Raw genomic sequence first — 18,416 nt, forward strand, 5'->3', positions numbered from 1 at the left:
CAAGAGACAGAGAAGCGATATATTTGGAAAACATGATGTCTCCAAACAGTCTGAATTTAGCCTAAACTGCCTAAGACAGCAAAGGAACAAAGGGAAGGTTAAAATATTCTTACCAGAAAAAAAAAGGCAACATGCAGACGTGTGTTGTATTATTCAATGATTTCAGCACTTGGTACTGTTAGATAAAGAGACATCTGGAATCTAAATTGTGATCTGAGTTTTGTAGTGCTGACAAAAAGCATTCCCTTCAGACAGCTCAGGTGCCACCTTTTGTTTCATAATCAGTAACGTGACCACTTGCACATCATTTTCAGTAGAGAGCAGAATCTACTGAAGGTAACTGAAAGATGAAAACTGAGAGTTATGAAACCCTCTCTTGATAAAGCAGGTGCTGTCAGTGCTGGCTTTGCCTCCTGAGCGCTCCTCTACTGAGATTATTAAACAGATAATAAGATAAAAAAATTAGAGTCGTGCACTGTGAAGAGGCAGCATGAGAGGGGTCAATGTTCTGCAAAAGCTAAAGTTTTAAAGGAAGGGCTGAAGTAAAAAGTTACCAAAAAGACACCCTTTTTTTTTTTTTTTTTTTTAGTGGCTATTGGTATGAATGTAGATGAAACACCAGTTTTCAAGTGAAAGAGTTACAGGCTAATTCTGCAAGTCTCAGTGATTTCACAAGCATCAGTTTCGGTCATTTTTGAGTTAATATTCTTGTGATGAAACTTGTCATCAAGCCCTGTCAGGTGTGTAATTTCAGAGAAGAACTAAAATCGATCCTGAAGCAGCTCTGGAATAGTTTTGGAAGACAGCAATTCTGCCAGGACATTTTCTAATAGCTTAATGCTTGCCTGTGACAAACCTGTCTTCCAAAAAGCTGCAATTAACTGTCGGGCATCCTGCAAGCTCCAAAAATAACAGTGTTCACAAAGTAACCTTTTGTCATGTACACACACACTCCCAGAGGCTGCAGGATAAGAAAAAAGAGAAGAACCAAAGTCAGTAAAGGCATTCACAGTCACCTCTGGCTGGGAATAGGTACAAAATCAGACAGTAAAAAAACCCAGCCAGACAAATGCCCACTGCCGTGGCTCAGGGATGCCAGGATGATGGCAGAGAATCCTTTTGTGAATATCCCAAGGAATTTCCTCCAGGTAAAGTGATTAGTAAATTGGGACAAACTTGAGCCTTCAGAAATGACACATTTCACCTATTGTTGTATCCAAGAACAATTCCATACAGGAAGAGGCAGACCAGGCACAGCACACTCTACACCAGAACTAAAAGTAGGTAGAAATCCTGGACAATGAACCACACTGCAAGAACTAATCTGGCTGAAAAGGACCAACACTTCTACCTTGTAATTCTTACCAATAAATAACAAATGCAGGATGTCCAAATTAAGTTCTATAAAACAGCAGAGGTTCTCACAGAAGCAGCAGTTCAGAGTTAAGGAGTTTTTGGGCTTTTTTGTGTTTATTTTTTTAAATTTGGCCAAAGTTAGCTCCAAACCTTCAGTAAGCAAGAATACCTTTCCCTTCCTTTTATGGCTGTCTCAACTTTGGATAATCTGAATTTGCTTTCCACTTCTTTAGGGCACCCATGTTCCCATTTTAGCAGAGCAGGACAAAGTGAGGGCAGCCCCCCGTGCACACCCCAGCCCAGCACAGACTCCCTGCCCTTTCCCATGGATCTGTAACCCACCACTGATTAACCCCTGAGTAACACCAGCTTCAGCGTTGTCAGCTCCAACACCAGCTCCTCCCAGAGCTCCAAACCAGCTCTGTTAATCAAGTTGGAGGGGCTGGGCTGTGGCTCCTCAGGGTGTGACCCAGCAGAGCCCCATGAAAGCCCAGCGAGGCTGCAAGCCAAACACAACATCCCAGAAGCTGAGGCAACCAAGCAGCTGAAACCCTGGCGGGAGCCAGCGCTCCCAGCAGCCCAGCTCCTCCACCTGCTCCTGTGTGTGTCACTCTCTGGGCAAGCAACACCACCCTGCTCTTCCAAGCACTTTATTCAGCACCACAATGGCTAATTTTAAATTCTGAGAGATCAGCTCTGCCAACTCTGCTATTTAAAGTGCAAGTTAAATATGTTTGACATTCCATACCCCAAATGACAACAAACCAGAATATTTAGACCAGCAGCATGTCAGGCATTTATTTATTTATTTCTCTGTCAGGCCTAAGTGCTGCACCTTTTCATTTATATGCTGCTGTTTGCCCCACAGGCATCAAGCTGTTAACATGTACAGAAGAGATTAAAATGAACTTGCATGCTGGATGAGGTATAAATTAAAATTATAGTACTGTCAGTCATGAATCTCGGATTGTTTCTCAAAGTCTCCCAAAATGCATAATGTCAAGTGAGCCTCTGTTTGTTGCTTCAGGAAAGGCAAAATGTATAATTTTTCAGCAGCACAGACAGTATGAATTCTAAGTTGTCCCTGAGCCTGTGATATAAATATGCTGTATTAATAGCATGAGTTGTGTATGCAAGGAAGGTCCAAGTCAATAAAAGGCTGTAAATGGGATGTGAGCAGCGATATTCACTGTGCACCTTCCAGTGCAAAGCAGATTGGGGCTGCTAGCTGCTCTAATGCCACTCACTCCCCATGCTGTGTCAGAAAAACCACCCCTGACACAGAGGACACCAAAAACATCTCCCAGCAAACTAAAAATGCTCTCTGTGTGCTTTGGAGGAATGCCAGCGGCATCCCCCAGGCTGTCCATCCCCACCACCTTTTGTCAATGCACAGTGAGCCCTGTGGCAGGGAAGAATGATGCATCTGACTCCATGGTGTCAGAAGGCTAATTTATTACTTTATTATACTATATTGTATTAAAGAATACTGTACTAAAGAATACAGAATACTATACTACTATACTATGTCGAATACTATGCTATACTACTATACTATCCTATACTAAAGAACGCAGAAAAGATACTGGATGCTAAAAAGATAATAATAAAAACTTGTGACTCTTTCCAGAGTTCTAACAAAGCTTGGCCCTAATTTGACAATGAGTCAAAACAACTCACACCAGAATCCAATGAAACAATCACTTGTGGTAAACAATCCCCAAACACATTCCACACATGAGCACAACACAGCAGAAGCAAATGAGATAAGAATTGTTTTCCTTTTCTCTGACGCCTCTCTCACTGCCTTTTCAGCTTCCCAGGAGAAAAACCCTGGGTGAAAGGATCATGTTGAGAGAAAGTGAATGCCCCAAGCACCCACCTGGTCTCGAGGGGGACGTTGCTGTTGAGCACCCAGCTGTCCTGGAGCTGCACGGACTCGGGGGTGGTGGCCAGGTCGTTGGGCGCCGGCGCGGGCGCGTGGATCTGGTTGCGGCGGTTGGTGAGCGAGTTCCTGTTGAGGGAGTTGGCAGAGGAATGGTGATGGGACAGGGAATGGTTGTGAGGAGGAGGGAGAGGTGGCCTCAGCGTTGATTGGCTGTGATGATTTGAAGGGCCTAAAACAGAAAAGAAAAACAAATCACAAATGTGTGTGGTGGCACTGCTCTCCTCAGCATTTTCAAGGGGCCACTGCCTGGGAAAAGAGACTGTGCCTCTTGCACCTGTGGGCATCAAAGGGTGGGCAAATCAGAGCAGTGATTATTGGAGACCAGCAACTCAAAACAGTGCTGCCAGCCTGCACAGCTGGCATGTTGACAAGGACTCTATTTAAATTTTAAAATACTTCTTCATGGATTCTCCCTGGAGAAAGTCTCCTCAGTGGAGCAGCCAGGACAGCAGCCTAGCTGGACCATTCCCTACATCTACCAGGAGGAAATTTAACACCTCTGTTTCTATCAGGAACTTTGAGCAGATGAGTTTTAATGGATTAAAAATAGCCTTTGAGAATATGGTCTTTAGGCCCCTATAAAACTTAATCAGAGAAATCAATCTTCTTTCATTCACTGTATTTTACCAATCAGCTTCAAATGAACGGATTTGTGCCAGTACAAGAAGATTAAACTCCAAATATGAAAGGAGAGCAGCAAGGCAGTGATGATATCTTTCATGTTATTCCATGTGATCAGGATTTGGCCTGTATTTTTCTATTTAGTAATGCCACAAACACACAGCAAGATCTGGAAATTATGCAACTCTTTCAGACTCTTTCATTGAAAAATGACAGATTATATTTTTTACGGATAAAGAAGAATATAAACTTTTCTCATTCTTTGAGTACTGATATGTTTGCATTGATAATGAAAAATATTTTGTTCTAATCATTACGGCAAATGGATTAAAATAACAGCACATGAAGAGAAAATCTGGTAAGCAGGTGTCATTCTAACATTATCACTTTTCTAAACATTAATGTAGACTGGTAAATAAGTTCATGTGCAATTCCACACATTACAATAATTTATGTCTAATAAAAACAGCAAAACAGCAAAAAAGAATAAAGAAAACAAACACTATAATGAACTGTATACTTTAGACATTGTATCAAGTTGTTTTCTAGTGAACATTAATCAGTAATACTAGAGAAATGATAATTCTAATGATGCATGTTTGTTTTTAGAAACTGAAGCAAAGTACTTCGCTGTACTTAATGAATCAAATAATAAAAAGAAAACATCACAAAACATCATTTGCAGCAAGACTGATCTTTGTCACATGAAACAAAGAAGTCTAGAAAAGCTGCTGAACTGAATAATTACCGTGAGTTAATGAAGGCCAATATTTATTTAAAAAAAACACAAAAAACCAACAACAAAATAGACACAAAATGACACCCCAAACCCAAACCCCAGAGCAGCAGGAGGATGTTTCCCCAGCATGGAGCTGTGAGCTGCAGCAGCACTTAGGGACATGGCTGGGGTGACCTGCCAGGGCTGGGCTAAGGGTCAGACTCGAGGATCTCAGAAGGTTTTCCAGCCTCACCCCAGGGTTCTACAGCAGCCCAGGGGCAGCTCTCTGCTGGCACTGCTCTGCCAGGGCAGGGAGAGGCAGGGAAAGAACCTCTTCCTAACAGCAACACAGCCAGGGAGCAGAGACACCAGCAGGTTTGGAGAGAGGCTGTTCATGTTCTTCAGCGTTTCTGAGGGCTGGGGGAAGCACAGGCTGCTGAGGAACAGAGCCAGGTGTACTGGGGCTCACACAAGGCAAGTATAACTTCTCCTCTGACAAGAAACTTTAAGAAATGAATTATAATAAATTCTGCATCCTCCCCACGCTGCCTTAAATCTACACAGCAGTTTCTTTATCTTTTTTGAATGTCTGTTGCCAGAATGTGCACCCTGTGGGAATGTCAGCTGCTTTAAATACAAAAGCACCTTTTATGAACACATCCTAAATTTTAAGGCCATCATATGTGCAGCTCTCCTCACTATCCTTGGCTATGTCTTATCTAAGCATAAAAGAGACTGTTTAGCCAATAAAGTTTGATGTTTAAAACCCCCATTTGGACCTCCAAGAACATCAAATCTGTAATCTGTACTAGGTCCTGTGCCATTCCACAACAGCATGCAGAGCAAGACACAGCAGGAAGAAAATGTGTTTGGACAATATCCACATGCATAGAAGCTTAAGTAGAATTACTTTTCTAGTCTGTGTTCTGACTTTAAACAAAGCATGCTTGGATTTCAATAAGTGAATATTTATGAGTGATAAAATACAAATATGTGCCCTTGTGTTAATAGTTACTTCAAAAGATTCATGTGCATCATGTTTTCTCAACTTACTTTAGATGCAGCTTTTCCTTCTCAAGGATTAGTACAAAAAAGTCACAGCCACATAAACAAAACAGTTTTGCTTTGAGAGCCACTGTAGCACCAGTTAAATAAAGACTCTGAATCTTGTTACCACAATATCATGGAGGCTGCTCTTAAAAGTGAGCCAAGTGCACATCAATGAGAATGAACAGCATTTCTGTAAGACTAAAAAAGAGCTGAAATCAAATTACCACAGATTATTTAATCTGCCTCAAGATTCAGCTCCCACACCGTAAATGTAAAATACTTTGCAAAATGAGCTGTGCAGAGGTAACTGAATGCACATTGCAGCTGCAAAAACTCTGAAATCTGGTGCAAGACAAATGTAACATTTAATATAGAAAAATAAACAAATACCAATATTGACATCATATAAATATTATATAGCTTCTATTAAAATGTATAAAAGCTTACATATACAAAAAGTACTAACTAGAGACATGCACACACTTGTGTATATATGAGAGAGATAAAAGCTTAATGTGCTGCTTCTTCATAAACCTGTTCAAATGAATCAAAAGCAGAAGCCCAACACCATTCAACTTGCCAGGGATATAAAATTGGATTCACATCTGAATATCTGAGCACTTGTCTATGAGCATCTTTGCCTAAATTAAAACTTCACCAGCAGTACCTGCAAATCTGCTGAGCCCTGAAGTCCAGAGGAGGAAATAATTTGTCCCATAAATAAAGGATCCAAAAGGATTGGCCCCATGGATCCCATGGCATGACACACTCTGGCCCCTGGAAATGGCCTTTGATTTGGAAGCTTAAACACAATGATAGTTTTCATGGAGTACATCTTGCTTTTTCCATCAGGAAATAGATTTTATTTTTGGTAAAGCAGTAGCCAGTATTGGTCTGGGGGACAATACTGAGGAAATGGTGCCTGTTCTCATTTATTAGCTGAATTAGTCATTTCACCAGGATACACTACACAGGCTCAAACATTTAGAATTTAGGAAAAGTCTTTTAGAACCATACTGAAAATCAAAGACCTGGAAATCTGAAATACTGGTACTCTCCACACTTAGGCTTTTAAATATTTTTAAATTTCTCATTTAAATTCACAAACAAACAACATACCTAATTCCAATCAATTTTAGTACACATTGATTGTACTGAGCATTTTCAAAAAATCATGGCCTGGTGTCCACATAATCAACATGTCATTCTTCAAGAGATCTTACTGCAGTCAAGAATATCAGCAGCACTCATTTCAAATTAGAAGTTGAGTGAAGGTAAATTGTGTTGTAATTAAGTAATCTGAGAATACAAAGTCTGATCTGTGTAGCTTTGAAGCAATCATAAGCTACCCAATTGACTTAGTTGGGTTGAATCAGAACAAAAACACTAAAAAAAATAAAATATGCTCAGTTCATTCTTTTATCTGGTGAAACCTTTAAATAAAGCAGGATAGCAGTGCTATTGTGTTACAGCCTGGCAGTCCCAGGGGTCACAGAGAGCCCCTGGATGTCCCAGAGTTACAGGTACATCAGAGATGGCTGAGAGCTCCTGAGCACATGCTCCCAAACATCACTGCTGGGCTTTTTACAAACCAAATGCTGACTAAAATACAAAAGAAAATTCAGATCTACTTCAACATGGTCAAATAGTTTTTCATAGCTCTTTCCAGGCTTTGGGACACTCACTTAACTCATGCACTAAATCCAAGCAACATGGTGATCTGAGGAGAACGAGTTGATCTCCCACCTCACAGATGAAATACAAAGCAGGAAAGGCAGCATCCTTAATCTAAAGCAATTGTTTCCCTGCATCCCAGTTCTTTGTCAATACTACCTCAAAAAGTAACGGAGATTGTATCTTAGTTGTGCTGAATTATCCTCTGTGACATTATTAAATGCTAAAGAGATATTACACCTCCTCATCCTTCCTTTTCACAAAAGAACTAAAAGGGAAAACCCAAACATGTATTATTTTTCTGAAATGAACAATGACACAGCTATTTCCTTATGCTTTAAACAATGCAAATACTGAACAAAAAAAACCCAAAACCAAGCTGATGAATTGAAAGAAAATAATTAAAAAGCCCACAGACAACCCTTGTCAGCCAGCATTATAAACCTCGTCGGCAGCACTGCTGGTTCTTTATTCAAATCCCTCTGCCACTCTGTTTTCCCAAGGAAACCACATCATCCCATCACAGTGAGTGAGGGGTGTTTCACAGAACCACAGGGCCACCTTCCAAGCTGAATCCATCTTCCAAGGCAGCTCCCATTGCTCTGAGTCAGGGAGAGCAGGAGTGTGACAGTGGCACAGGAGCTGCTGTGCCCAGCCCCAGCCCCAGCGAGCTTGGCAGGGCGGCACCAGGGCTCCTGCCCAGCATCACAGGCTGGGCTTTGTGCTGTCTCTGCTTCAGTTCTCCTGTTTGTGTGCTTCATTCTCTACATTGTTTTGTGCTAGGCCCTTCCTAAATGGCATCTCAATGTTTTGAAAATGTTTTCAACACAGGCTGTACAGAAGAAAGTTATCTCGCTCCTAACCATGGATACCATTACCTCTCTCTCTTGTTGTTTGAAACCCAAGACATTTGCCAGGTGTTCCTTCTTTTGTCTGCCTGGCTTTTTTACACTCTTTGAGGCAAGAATAGGTTGAATGACTGGCTGTCATCCCAGACTGTACATTTCAAACTGAAAATTCAGTAAATGTGTGATATGAAACAGTAAGTCACTTATCAGTGTCTGCCAGTGCATTGCAGCCATGGCCCCAACACAATATTACAGTACAAAATTAAATGTTGCTCTGACAAAAAAATAAACAAAGACAAACACAAAACCCCAAACCAACGAGAAAACCCATCAAAGTAGAAATGCCCCATTGCTTGCCCACAATAACCAGTGTGCACAGTCATACAAGCAAAAGCAAAACTGGACCCTTCAGCAGGAGTCAAACCTAAGGGATTACAGTCCCATAACCACTTCTTTCAAGTGAGGGTCACCTGCAAAAAGGTTCAAACTCACTGCTCTACAAGATAGCATTCCCTGAGACACCATGTACTAATTATATGTGTTGAAATACCTCACTTAAATATTCATTATCACACTGCCTGAGGTGCATGGGCTGCATGAAATAATGTCTGGTCAGTGGCAAATCACATCACTTCAATAACAATGTTTATGCAGACTCAGTGTCCTGTGGTACTTGGGTATGTTATACATATATGAAGAGGCAGGCACACTATTTCAAATTTTGAAAGAGAAGTTGGAGTTTTCTTCTTTCTAATTGAAGAAGAATCATCCCACATATTTTTCAATCTATCTTTTAATTTTAGTTTCCAAATACTGATATAAATATGAAACATATTTCAGAGTTTAAGGATGTATTTATCTTCTTCAGCTCAGGTACATGAGCACTATTCACACTATTGTTTGAAGAAGGCACTGATGTAAGAAGAACTAAAAAGAAAAGCAGGCAGTTCTATTTCTAAGCAATGAAGCTCATGATTACTGTCATCATTACTATGGAACACTTTAGTGCAGAAAGGTAAATGTTGTTCTCTAGGCTTGGCTCTGCAGAATGGGAAAGAGCTGGACCCTGTCTAAAGACTCAGACAAATTCTTGCCTGAGCTCAAACAATTTGAAGCACTGGGAATGACACCAAAGTGAAAATGAAGACACAGATTTTTCTGAACAACAGACAAATTTCTGAACAGAAATTTCAGCAGTGGAACCTGGTGACATTTTCCTGATAGAATTATGGCCTGAAAGCTGCTGCTTCTCTGACTGGCCTATGGGGGACCCTGAAAATTGTCATGGTGACATAAGAATGACTGTGCCATAATTTCCAATTCATTGTGAGTCCCGAGTCAGGTGCAAGAGAAAGTCATCCCTGAAGCTGTTACAGCAGCACTGAGGATCTTGCATCACCCGCTGAGCTGGGACTCTTCTGGTTTCCAAGGGGCAAAAGAAATGCCAGCCACGGGTGGTTTGATGCAATGCACGACCGTGATTATTTCAGAAGTGTCACAGGAGGTATTACACAGTGTCCAAATCACTCATTTTGTTAAACCCAACCTCTTAAAAATTTATACCAGAAAGAGTCTCTCAAAATAAATTTCTAAAGTAATTATGTCAGAAAGAAGATCTACTAGGAAACTGAGCTTTTTAATAAATCAGCTTCTAGGTGCTGCAGCTCTTTGAGAGAAGGAATGGTCCATCAGCAGAGCAGTGATTTGGAATCTTTCTGCTGTTTGAAGAATCTGTAAGGTCAAGTTGCGCCACTGAGAAGTTTGGCAGCTGAACTACAAATGAAACAAAATATATTGAACCAGGCTTTCAGCAGCACGTAATTCCTCTGTTTCTGAGGCAGTATTATCTCTTCCCAGCAGCACTAAATTTTTCAACTTCTGAATTTTTTTCTCTTATTCCATCTTCTACTATTGCCTTAGGACAACTCACCATAATGCACAGTGCACACCAATCTAGATTTTTTTTTTTAGTTCAACAGCAGGATCAACAAAAATATAATATTTTTCTTGTCTAAAAGGAAAAAAACCCAAAAAGTTCTATCTTGCAACAATGTTCTTCAATCGGTTTTCAGGGTTTAACCATTTTTTCCCCAAAATGCTGACGATATAACCCCTTTGGCCCTCAAAAAGCCTGAAAATAGTATTAAAAACAGTTTTACTTTTAAGCCTGATAATCAACTGATGGAAATAAACACTGAAATGTAAGCATCAATAACATGAAAGCTCACTGACATACACCAGAAAATACAGGGTTCCTGGAGGAGCTACCTGGGAGAATTCAATTTCATAGCTCCTGGGAAGCCAGTTATTTACTACCTGGACCATCTGTTTCTCAACATGCACAACAGGTAAAAATAATTTGTGTGAAATATATGGAAAAAGTAAGAGGAATGTTGCATAATTCTAGGGTAAAGAAAAGCAAATATAATGCAATGTACACGTTGCCCTGGATCAGGCTTTTCAACGGGTTATTTCTCTTTTTAAAAGCAGGCAAGATACAAGGAAGTACAAGACAGAAACAAGGATTTGTCTGCCTCCAGGGTACTGCAAGCTGCAATACTACATGACTGGCATTTCTTTCCCAGGCAGTGAGATTTCATTTGAATTCTTTATTGGTTGTTATTGGACTAAAAAAGGAAAGTCAAAAACCATTCAGATAAGAAATCCTGTTTAAGTTTCCTGACTTTTCAAGGTACCAGAGATGTTATCTTCAGCTACTACAAGTGAACGATTCTGTTACTCAGGTGAAACCATGGGTTAATGAATTAAATACAGAAAAGTGTTTTATTATAAAGTAAATGAATTGTAATTAATTTGTAATTAATTGTAAAGTGCTGTATGAAAGGCCTCACACAATTTATCACTCAGATGAGGCACCCACGGAGCTTGTGCTGGCCAGCAATTCTCTCATTGGCGCTGCAGCAAATACTTCCCTACTACTGCATTTACCATGGAAAAATCTCCTGCAAGCTAGAAACTCACTCTGTAGCACAGCAGAAAGGAAACAGCCCACTGAAAACTTTGTCTAGGTAGAAAAGATCAAGTGTTGTCTTCTCTAAATAGCATTAATAACATCTTGCAGAGACTCAAGATGTTAGTCTCCTTACCAAGACATTAAACCTCCTAGCAATTCTCTATTAAGGGAGCTCGAAGCGACTCTCAGAACAAGGTTATTGTGGTATTCACATACTCTGAAAAGAGAGAGACATAATTCTCTCTCCCAGGATTTTTCCTGGGGAAGGCAGTGAGAAAGCTCAGAGAGAGAAGAGAAAACAGTTCTTATCTCTACTTGCTGCTCCTGTTGTTTGGCACATGTGGAATGTGTTAAGGAGATTGTTTAGTCAACAGTGATTTGTTAATTGGACTCTGGTGATGGTTGTTTGGACTGACTGACCAATTAGGTCAAAGCCATGTTGTGACTGCCTGGTAAGGGGTCACAGGTTTTCTTTAGTACATTAGTAGTATAGTTTAGTATTAGTATGTAATATAACTTATTGTAATATAGTATAGCTTAATAAAGCACTTGTTCAGCCTTCTGAATCGTGGAGTCAGAGCACATTATTCCCTGGCTGGGGGCTGTCCTGCATCGATAGGCTATGGATCTTTTCCATCTTTAAAAAAAATGAAATAAGACCCATCTAATTGCTGACAACTAATGAAACAGGAAACTCCATCACTTCTCACCTCCTGGGGCTGTGCTGCTGCTGCCACCCCTGCCCAGCTCCCCAGCCTGTCTCCCACAGCAGCGCTGCACTGCAGTGTGCTCTGGGCTGCCACTCCACATACACCCTGCTCTCCCCTCTCCAGCATGGGCAAGGCAATCCAATTCCCAGCCTGAAGAGGCTGTGTAATCATCCTGGCAGATACCAAACACTAGAGTGTTCCCACATTACCAGAACAAACAGGAGGCAGGGAACTGAAATGCCTTTCAGCAATGCTGCTTGTTCCCAGTGTGGAGGGGAGAGGGAAGAGCACAGCCCTACCCATCACTGCACTGAACACATTTCTGACAGCACAGCCTCACCCCAGCTTCTCACACCAGCACCAGCTCCACAGGTCTGGCTCATCTCAAGGCCATGGCTATATTTTTCTGAACCCAGCAATGCAAAGTAAAAGCCACAGAAATATGGTATTAATTGAGAAAGGAGAAAACAGATTCCACTTCTTACTTAAGGTGTAAAAAGCAGCTATCATAATTGCTTTTTACACTGTTTCTTCCTTCAGAATATCTGAGGCTGCCACAGAACTAAGTGATGTTTAACACTGTGAAAAGAAATGAAAAAACCTCACTCTGTAGCACAGCAGAAAGGAAACAGCCCACAAGTGTCATACACCTCTCAAGTGCCATGCTGTACTCATAATCATGACAGTGGCAACACAAAAGAAGAATTTAAAAATGTGAAAAGAGGATGACCACAATATTTTATCCAACTAAAGACATGGGAGACTAGAGAATAGTTAAAAATTAAGATATCAATTTGGGTAAAACCTCTGTGACTCTGCAAAAATTGCTAGCAGTTTTTTCTAATTGTGTGAAAGAAACAAAACCTGTGCCTGAAATCTCTGCTTTACCCTAAGTGAGGATTGAAGGAATCCCTAAGACAGAAAAAGTTCAGGGCAGGTAAAGCCATAATATGAGAGATGAATTTCAGCAAATCCACAGACCAAGGAAGAGAAGTTTTTGACACTGAAGTTGGCTTGTGATATCATGGCAGAGGGGGAAAGATGAGCATTCTGCAACCAGTCAGACAGTTACACTTCTTGGAGATATGGGGCAAGGAAAGAGTCAGAAGAAGAGAGGGAAAAAAGACACAAAATAAATGTGTCCTAAGAGCTCTCACAGAAGCTTCTGCCACAGAGAAATGAAGCTTTTGACAATTATGTGTGACACATGTATAGCCACAGGCAGATCAGCAAGGAGTTATCAGCAGATGAGAGCAGAAGCTCATTGACACCCTGGTCTGTACCAGATATTGTTTGGACAGTGTGGGCAGTAAATCTGGATCAGATTTAGTCTGACAGATGTGGATCAAGAGTCTCCCCCTTCACATGTTTTGAAACAGTCTCAGGGAGCCATTGCTGTTTCCACCTCTCAGGAGCCCACTAGAACAAGCCCATTTGCATTAATTTGTCAACATTTCTAATACAGCAGATATTAAATTGCAATTCTGTATTGGAAAAATCCAATAGGATTATTTTAATTCGATATCACAAGTAGGACACAGGATGACAGCACACAATCTTCCTATTTCTAAACTAATAGGCAAGAAAAATCTGTGTTAAGTCTTCCATAGAGACACGCTTAATACATCAGGTCTTTTCTTCACAGACCTTCCATGAACCACATTTCAGAGGAACATTTAGGAACAGATGTGTTGTCAAGCTTAAGAAATTCTAAAGCAAAGAGGACTCCTTTTCCCCTAAACATGTGTAGTGTTGATAGTGAAAGTTGTTTTTGTTATATTGTTACCAATAAATTACAGACATCTACGATTTTAGGTAGTAGGATACTTACGAGGTGTCCATACTTATCATGGAATGAATGAAAATCAAATTGCTTTAAAAAATAAAGTTATCTGATTAAATTATTGCTGTTGGGTAGCTGTGACTCCACACCAACAAAAGTTACCTTACAAATAAGAAAAAAAATAAGATATCCATTAATTGTTAGTAATTTTTTTGTCTGTTATGTGTGAAAGATTTTAATTTACACTCATTTATCAACTCAGACAATTTCACTAATGGAGGAATGCATTTTGATAATAAAAAATCAAACTGCACTTTCAGAAGCTTATTAGAAGATGGGTACATGCACATGGCACCTGGATCAGGAACAAGTATCATTTTTTAACACAATTCTTAAAAAATAGAGTTTTCTTATACAGTAGTAAAGGAATATGACACTCACATAGAAAATATTTCATTTCAAATGAATGCACCTGAAAGAAATATTCACAAACATGAGAGTGCAGAGCAGACATTAAATTGGACAGTTAAACATGGTAGAGAAAGGGACCTTATACCAAACCATGTTGTACTGTGGCAACGTTGACTGTGGAGCTTTTATCTCTCAAGAGTGATCGCAGTCAACGACACACATGGAAATGATCAATACCAACAACAGAATGTAAGAATAGTGATAACACCTCGTGTTCTCTACAGGATCTGCTGTGTGCTCTTTTCATGTGCTTCACAAACAAACCCAGTAAGGAAAGGACATTATTGGAATTTTACTGAAACAGAGAGCAGAGAACTCACAGAGGATTGTGTGACCAAACCCTGGTCCACCAGTTCCACCCATCTTTTTCTTCTTCCAACAGGCCTTCCACATCTGACATGTTTCTCCAGTCACAACCAACTAAAACATGTGAAAAATAATTCCAGTGGGTGCTAACAGAAAGTGTCCCATGTTTAACTGTTATTTCAAACAGGTTTGGTTTGGGTGTTTGTTTGTTTTTTAAAAGCAGAATATTTCAATTACACCTCTTGGTAAGCGGAAACAAATCAGGAAACTTCTACACTGGATGAAGATCTAGAAATGCAGTATTGTTCTGCCAGATCTCTTACACCTGTTAAAAAACAACAACAAAAACCCCCAAACCAACATCACACAGCTGATCAGAGATTTTTCCACTTGATACATAACACAAGTCCCACCCATAGGGGAGATTTAGATTTTCAAGCTAATGTCAAGTTAGTGTATTTTAAGAGAGATACAAGAGCAAAAACCACTCTCCACAGGGCACGCAAGGCAGTCATCCTTAAAGCTTGAAGACTGATCTATGCAGATTTTCTGCATCATAAAATAGTCTGGAATAAAACCCAAACTGCACATCAGTGTAGGATGCTGATAGACATCTTGATCTGGTTTCACTATTTCAATTTAGCTGCATATTGTTTGATACTGCTCAGGGAAATATGACAAGCTGTGCCATGAATGGAAGGGAAGAGAACCAACTCTCTGTTGCTGTACATTATATTTTTATTAACTGAGACTCCACAAACCTCTAAATTTATGAAATACTGAAGAAAAATTATTAAATTATTCATCAGCGATAAGACAATTAAGAAGCAAACTAAGGAGCAAGTGGAAGCTCGGTCCTGAGGGAGAACAGCTGGTCTTCTCATTAAAAGTATGTTTTGGCAGCAAAATACCCTCTGAACAGAGGGAACCTGCTGCTAAAGCAGCCTCTGAGTCAAATTTAGGAGCAAGTGACAAAGACAGGCTGATGTGAAGAGCAAGGTGGTGCACTCTGGGTAGCAGCATGAGGCTGGTGCCAGCCACACTCCCCCTGCTCCTGGCAGAGCGGTGAGGTGACTTCATTGTACTTTGGAGCCGCCACATGGCATGGAAGCTGCCTCAGCCACTTTGTGCTCGTGCACCAGACTACAAAGAAATTAACTTAAAACTCGAGGAAAGATGTTTGTACCAAATCAGCCAACAGCTGAGCACAGAGTCCAATGGAGAGGATGGTGTGCAGGTCACTGAGTCACCTGTGCTCCTGCCTCATGTCCCTTGCTCATCAAACAGCAAAGCTGCAGAGCCCAAAGGGGCACTGGGTCAGCACATCCTGGAAGCTTCCCCAGCAGGGCAGGAATGTGCAGGATGTGCTGAACATGAGCAATGTCCATCTGCACAGTGAGCAACAACCCCCCAGGGCAGGAAGGGAAATTCCACCTCTGAGGCTGTGGTGGTGCAGGGCTAAAAAAGGAACTGCATCATGTTAGAGACACATAAAGTCTTTCGGAGGTGGAGAAGAGAAGGAAAGGGAATGAGAAAGGGAAGACACAGCACTTTGGTGCAGTTTTTTTTATAAAGTTGAAGCACCATATGCAAAGGAACAACAGGCTGGAGCAGGGCCAGATCCAGAGGTCTGAAAAACTCTTCATGAAATACCATTGCTCCTTTCCTTCTCATCCCTCTACTACTCATACCTACTAGTTTTAGGATTGTGGGGGTTTTTTTCTCATACTTTCCTTTTGTGGTTTTTAATTCTTTCCCTGTCCTGCCATCAATAGTTCAGATTTGCCCCTTGGCTCCTCAACTCTTACAATCCATCCTCCAAGATCATCCACCTTAAACACTCAGTCAAACAAAAAAACACAGATAAAACAGCACTCACCCACAGAAACACAAAGGACCTCTTATGATTCCATTGCTGAAATACACAGCGATCTGTGTTTTTTAAAGATAGTATCCTTAAAATATGTCTACAGAAAAAAAAACAAAAAAAAAACCACCAAACAAAAAACATTTCTGTAGCATCTGCTGAAATATGAAATCCCCACTCACTGGCATGCCTTGTTCTAGATGCTTGAGGAGTTTTTTCAAATAACATCAAGGTCTATAATTTTTTTGTGACATAGGAACACCAAATCAGAGGCTCCATCTTAATTTTTGACAAACTTACTTCCTAGTTAGATAAAAAATTGGTAATTTTCCTCCCTAATGGCATTCTCTTTCCTGTATTTCCCCATGTGTGTGAAGTATCTTTACAGCTGAGTGCAGAAAGACACAAGTTGATGCCTAATCAAATAATTCTGCTTAAAATTGTTACTTCCATTCTTGCAAAGATTCAAACATCTTGCATAACTGGCAGGAATTCTGACATCCCTGCACAACACCAAATTACTCTCAGCCTGCTTCAAAACCCGATTGATCACATAAAATATAACAATTCCCACTCCAATCTTTCTGTACCTATTTGTTCACTTAGGTTAGCTGGCAAAATAAGCATGTTAGCCTTTTCTCTGCTCCAGATATGTCATACCAAAGTGGGTTTTGCATAAAGAGAAATGGCATGCTACTATCTTTGTAACATTTTTAGAGCCTTGGTTATAAATACTTCAGATGATGCTCAGACAGAAACTCAAGTGATGCAGATTTCAGCTCTTCACATGAACAACAGGGAGAGTTACAGCTTCAGTTTGATTTGGACCTACACTAATTTTCCCCAGGTGATCAACAAAAAGGAGAGCATAGCTAAAACAGAATTCCTGAAGTGATGGGATTTATGCATATCACATTAAAATGTGTTAGGTACATTCAGCTATCTGGACATACAGCTACACATAGGACAACACTGATGTACAAAAAGAGGAACAAATGACGAGCAAGTGAAGCAAAAATCCTGCATGGGGCTTTTGGTGGGGCCAGACTGGGCTGTTGGGGCAGGCAGAGCCCTCTCAGCCCAGACCCAGCACAGGGAAGGAAGAGGAGTCAGAGGAGTGTGGCTGGGGAGAGGAGTGGGATGCCAAGGCAGGGCAGGATCCACTGGCTGCACCTTCCTCAGCTGAGAGGGAGCTACTAAGGGACACAACCATGAGGACAGACCAGGAGAGGTGGAAAAGAAGGAAATAAAATGGTGCAGAGCTTCACGAGAGTTGCATTTTTCTTTAGGCAAGATTTAGAGTAAAAAAAAAAAAAAAAAAAAGAGAGAGGGAAACAACCAGGAGAGCTGTGAAGGAGAGGACAAGGGAAGTGCATGGGCAGGAGGAAGGCAGAATTGAGCAGGTAAACTCTGCTCCCCCCTTTGGGCACACCCAGGGAGCTGGATCACACAGACCCAGCTCAGACATTGTAGACTTATCTACATCTGTAATTACTTACAGATACAAATCCATTCATTTTTGGTTAGTGTTAGATGTGAGCAGTTTGTGTTACACAAACCTTCCCCTCAGCCCAGCAGTACCATCTTGTTTCCTACTTCAGAGACATGACTGCAAGCTCCTAAGACAAATCCTTCTTAAACCCCAGTACTCTTTCAGGGGACTTAGAAAATAGGGAGTCCACAGCTGTGCACCTGTAAACCAGCAATTAAAAAGATACTTGCATTGAGACATTCTTATTCTTTCACCACTATAGCTTCTGCAAAAGGAAATTCTTTTTCTTTCTCAAGAAGGAACAATTTTTGCAAACAATGTTTCTGGTAAGGGAAAACAAAAACAAACCCACCATCTTTAACATGGCTATGTTAAAGAAATTATTTAAATTCTTCTAATTAACACGTTCTGTTTGGAGGGCCAGCCTCACCCAAAGGAGCAAAGACTAATAAAGGAATTCTTTTGAACCCCAAACACTTCAAGATAACATTTTTTGAGTCAATCCTATTCAAAACAACCAATGAAAAGAAAAAATTAATATTTATATGTGCTATTCTATACTTGTAAAAACCCAGACTCTTATTTGCTAAGCTAACAA

The 18,416-nt window shown here is 40.6% G+C and overlaps 1 protein-coding gene across 11 annotated transcripts in view; it reads right to left on the reverse strand.

Moving 5' to 3' along the window:
- Nucleotides 1–18,416, reverse strand: part of TENM2 (teneurin transmembrane protein 2) — a 334,262-nt gene that overhangs the window by 172,507 nt on the left and 143,339 nt on the right. For all 11 annotated transcript variants that reach the window (XM_030957242.1, XM_030957244.1, XM_030957243.1 and 8 more), the window contains one exon: nt 3,239–3,473. In XM_030957242.1, the coding sequence (XP_030813102.1) occupies nt 3,239–3,473 (235 nt within the window). The remainder of the gene's footprint in view (nt 1–3,238; nt 3,474–18,416) is intronic.

This window comes from Camarhynchus parvulus, chromosome 13 (assembly GCF_901933205.1).
Source record: "Camarhynchus parvulus chromosome 13, STF_HiC, whole genome shotgun sequence".
NCBI lineage: Eukaryota > Metazoa > Chordata > Aves > Passeriformes > Thraupidae > Camarhynchus > Camarhynchus parvulus.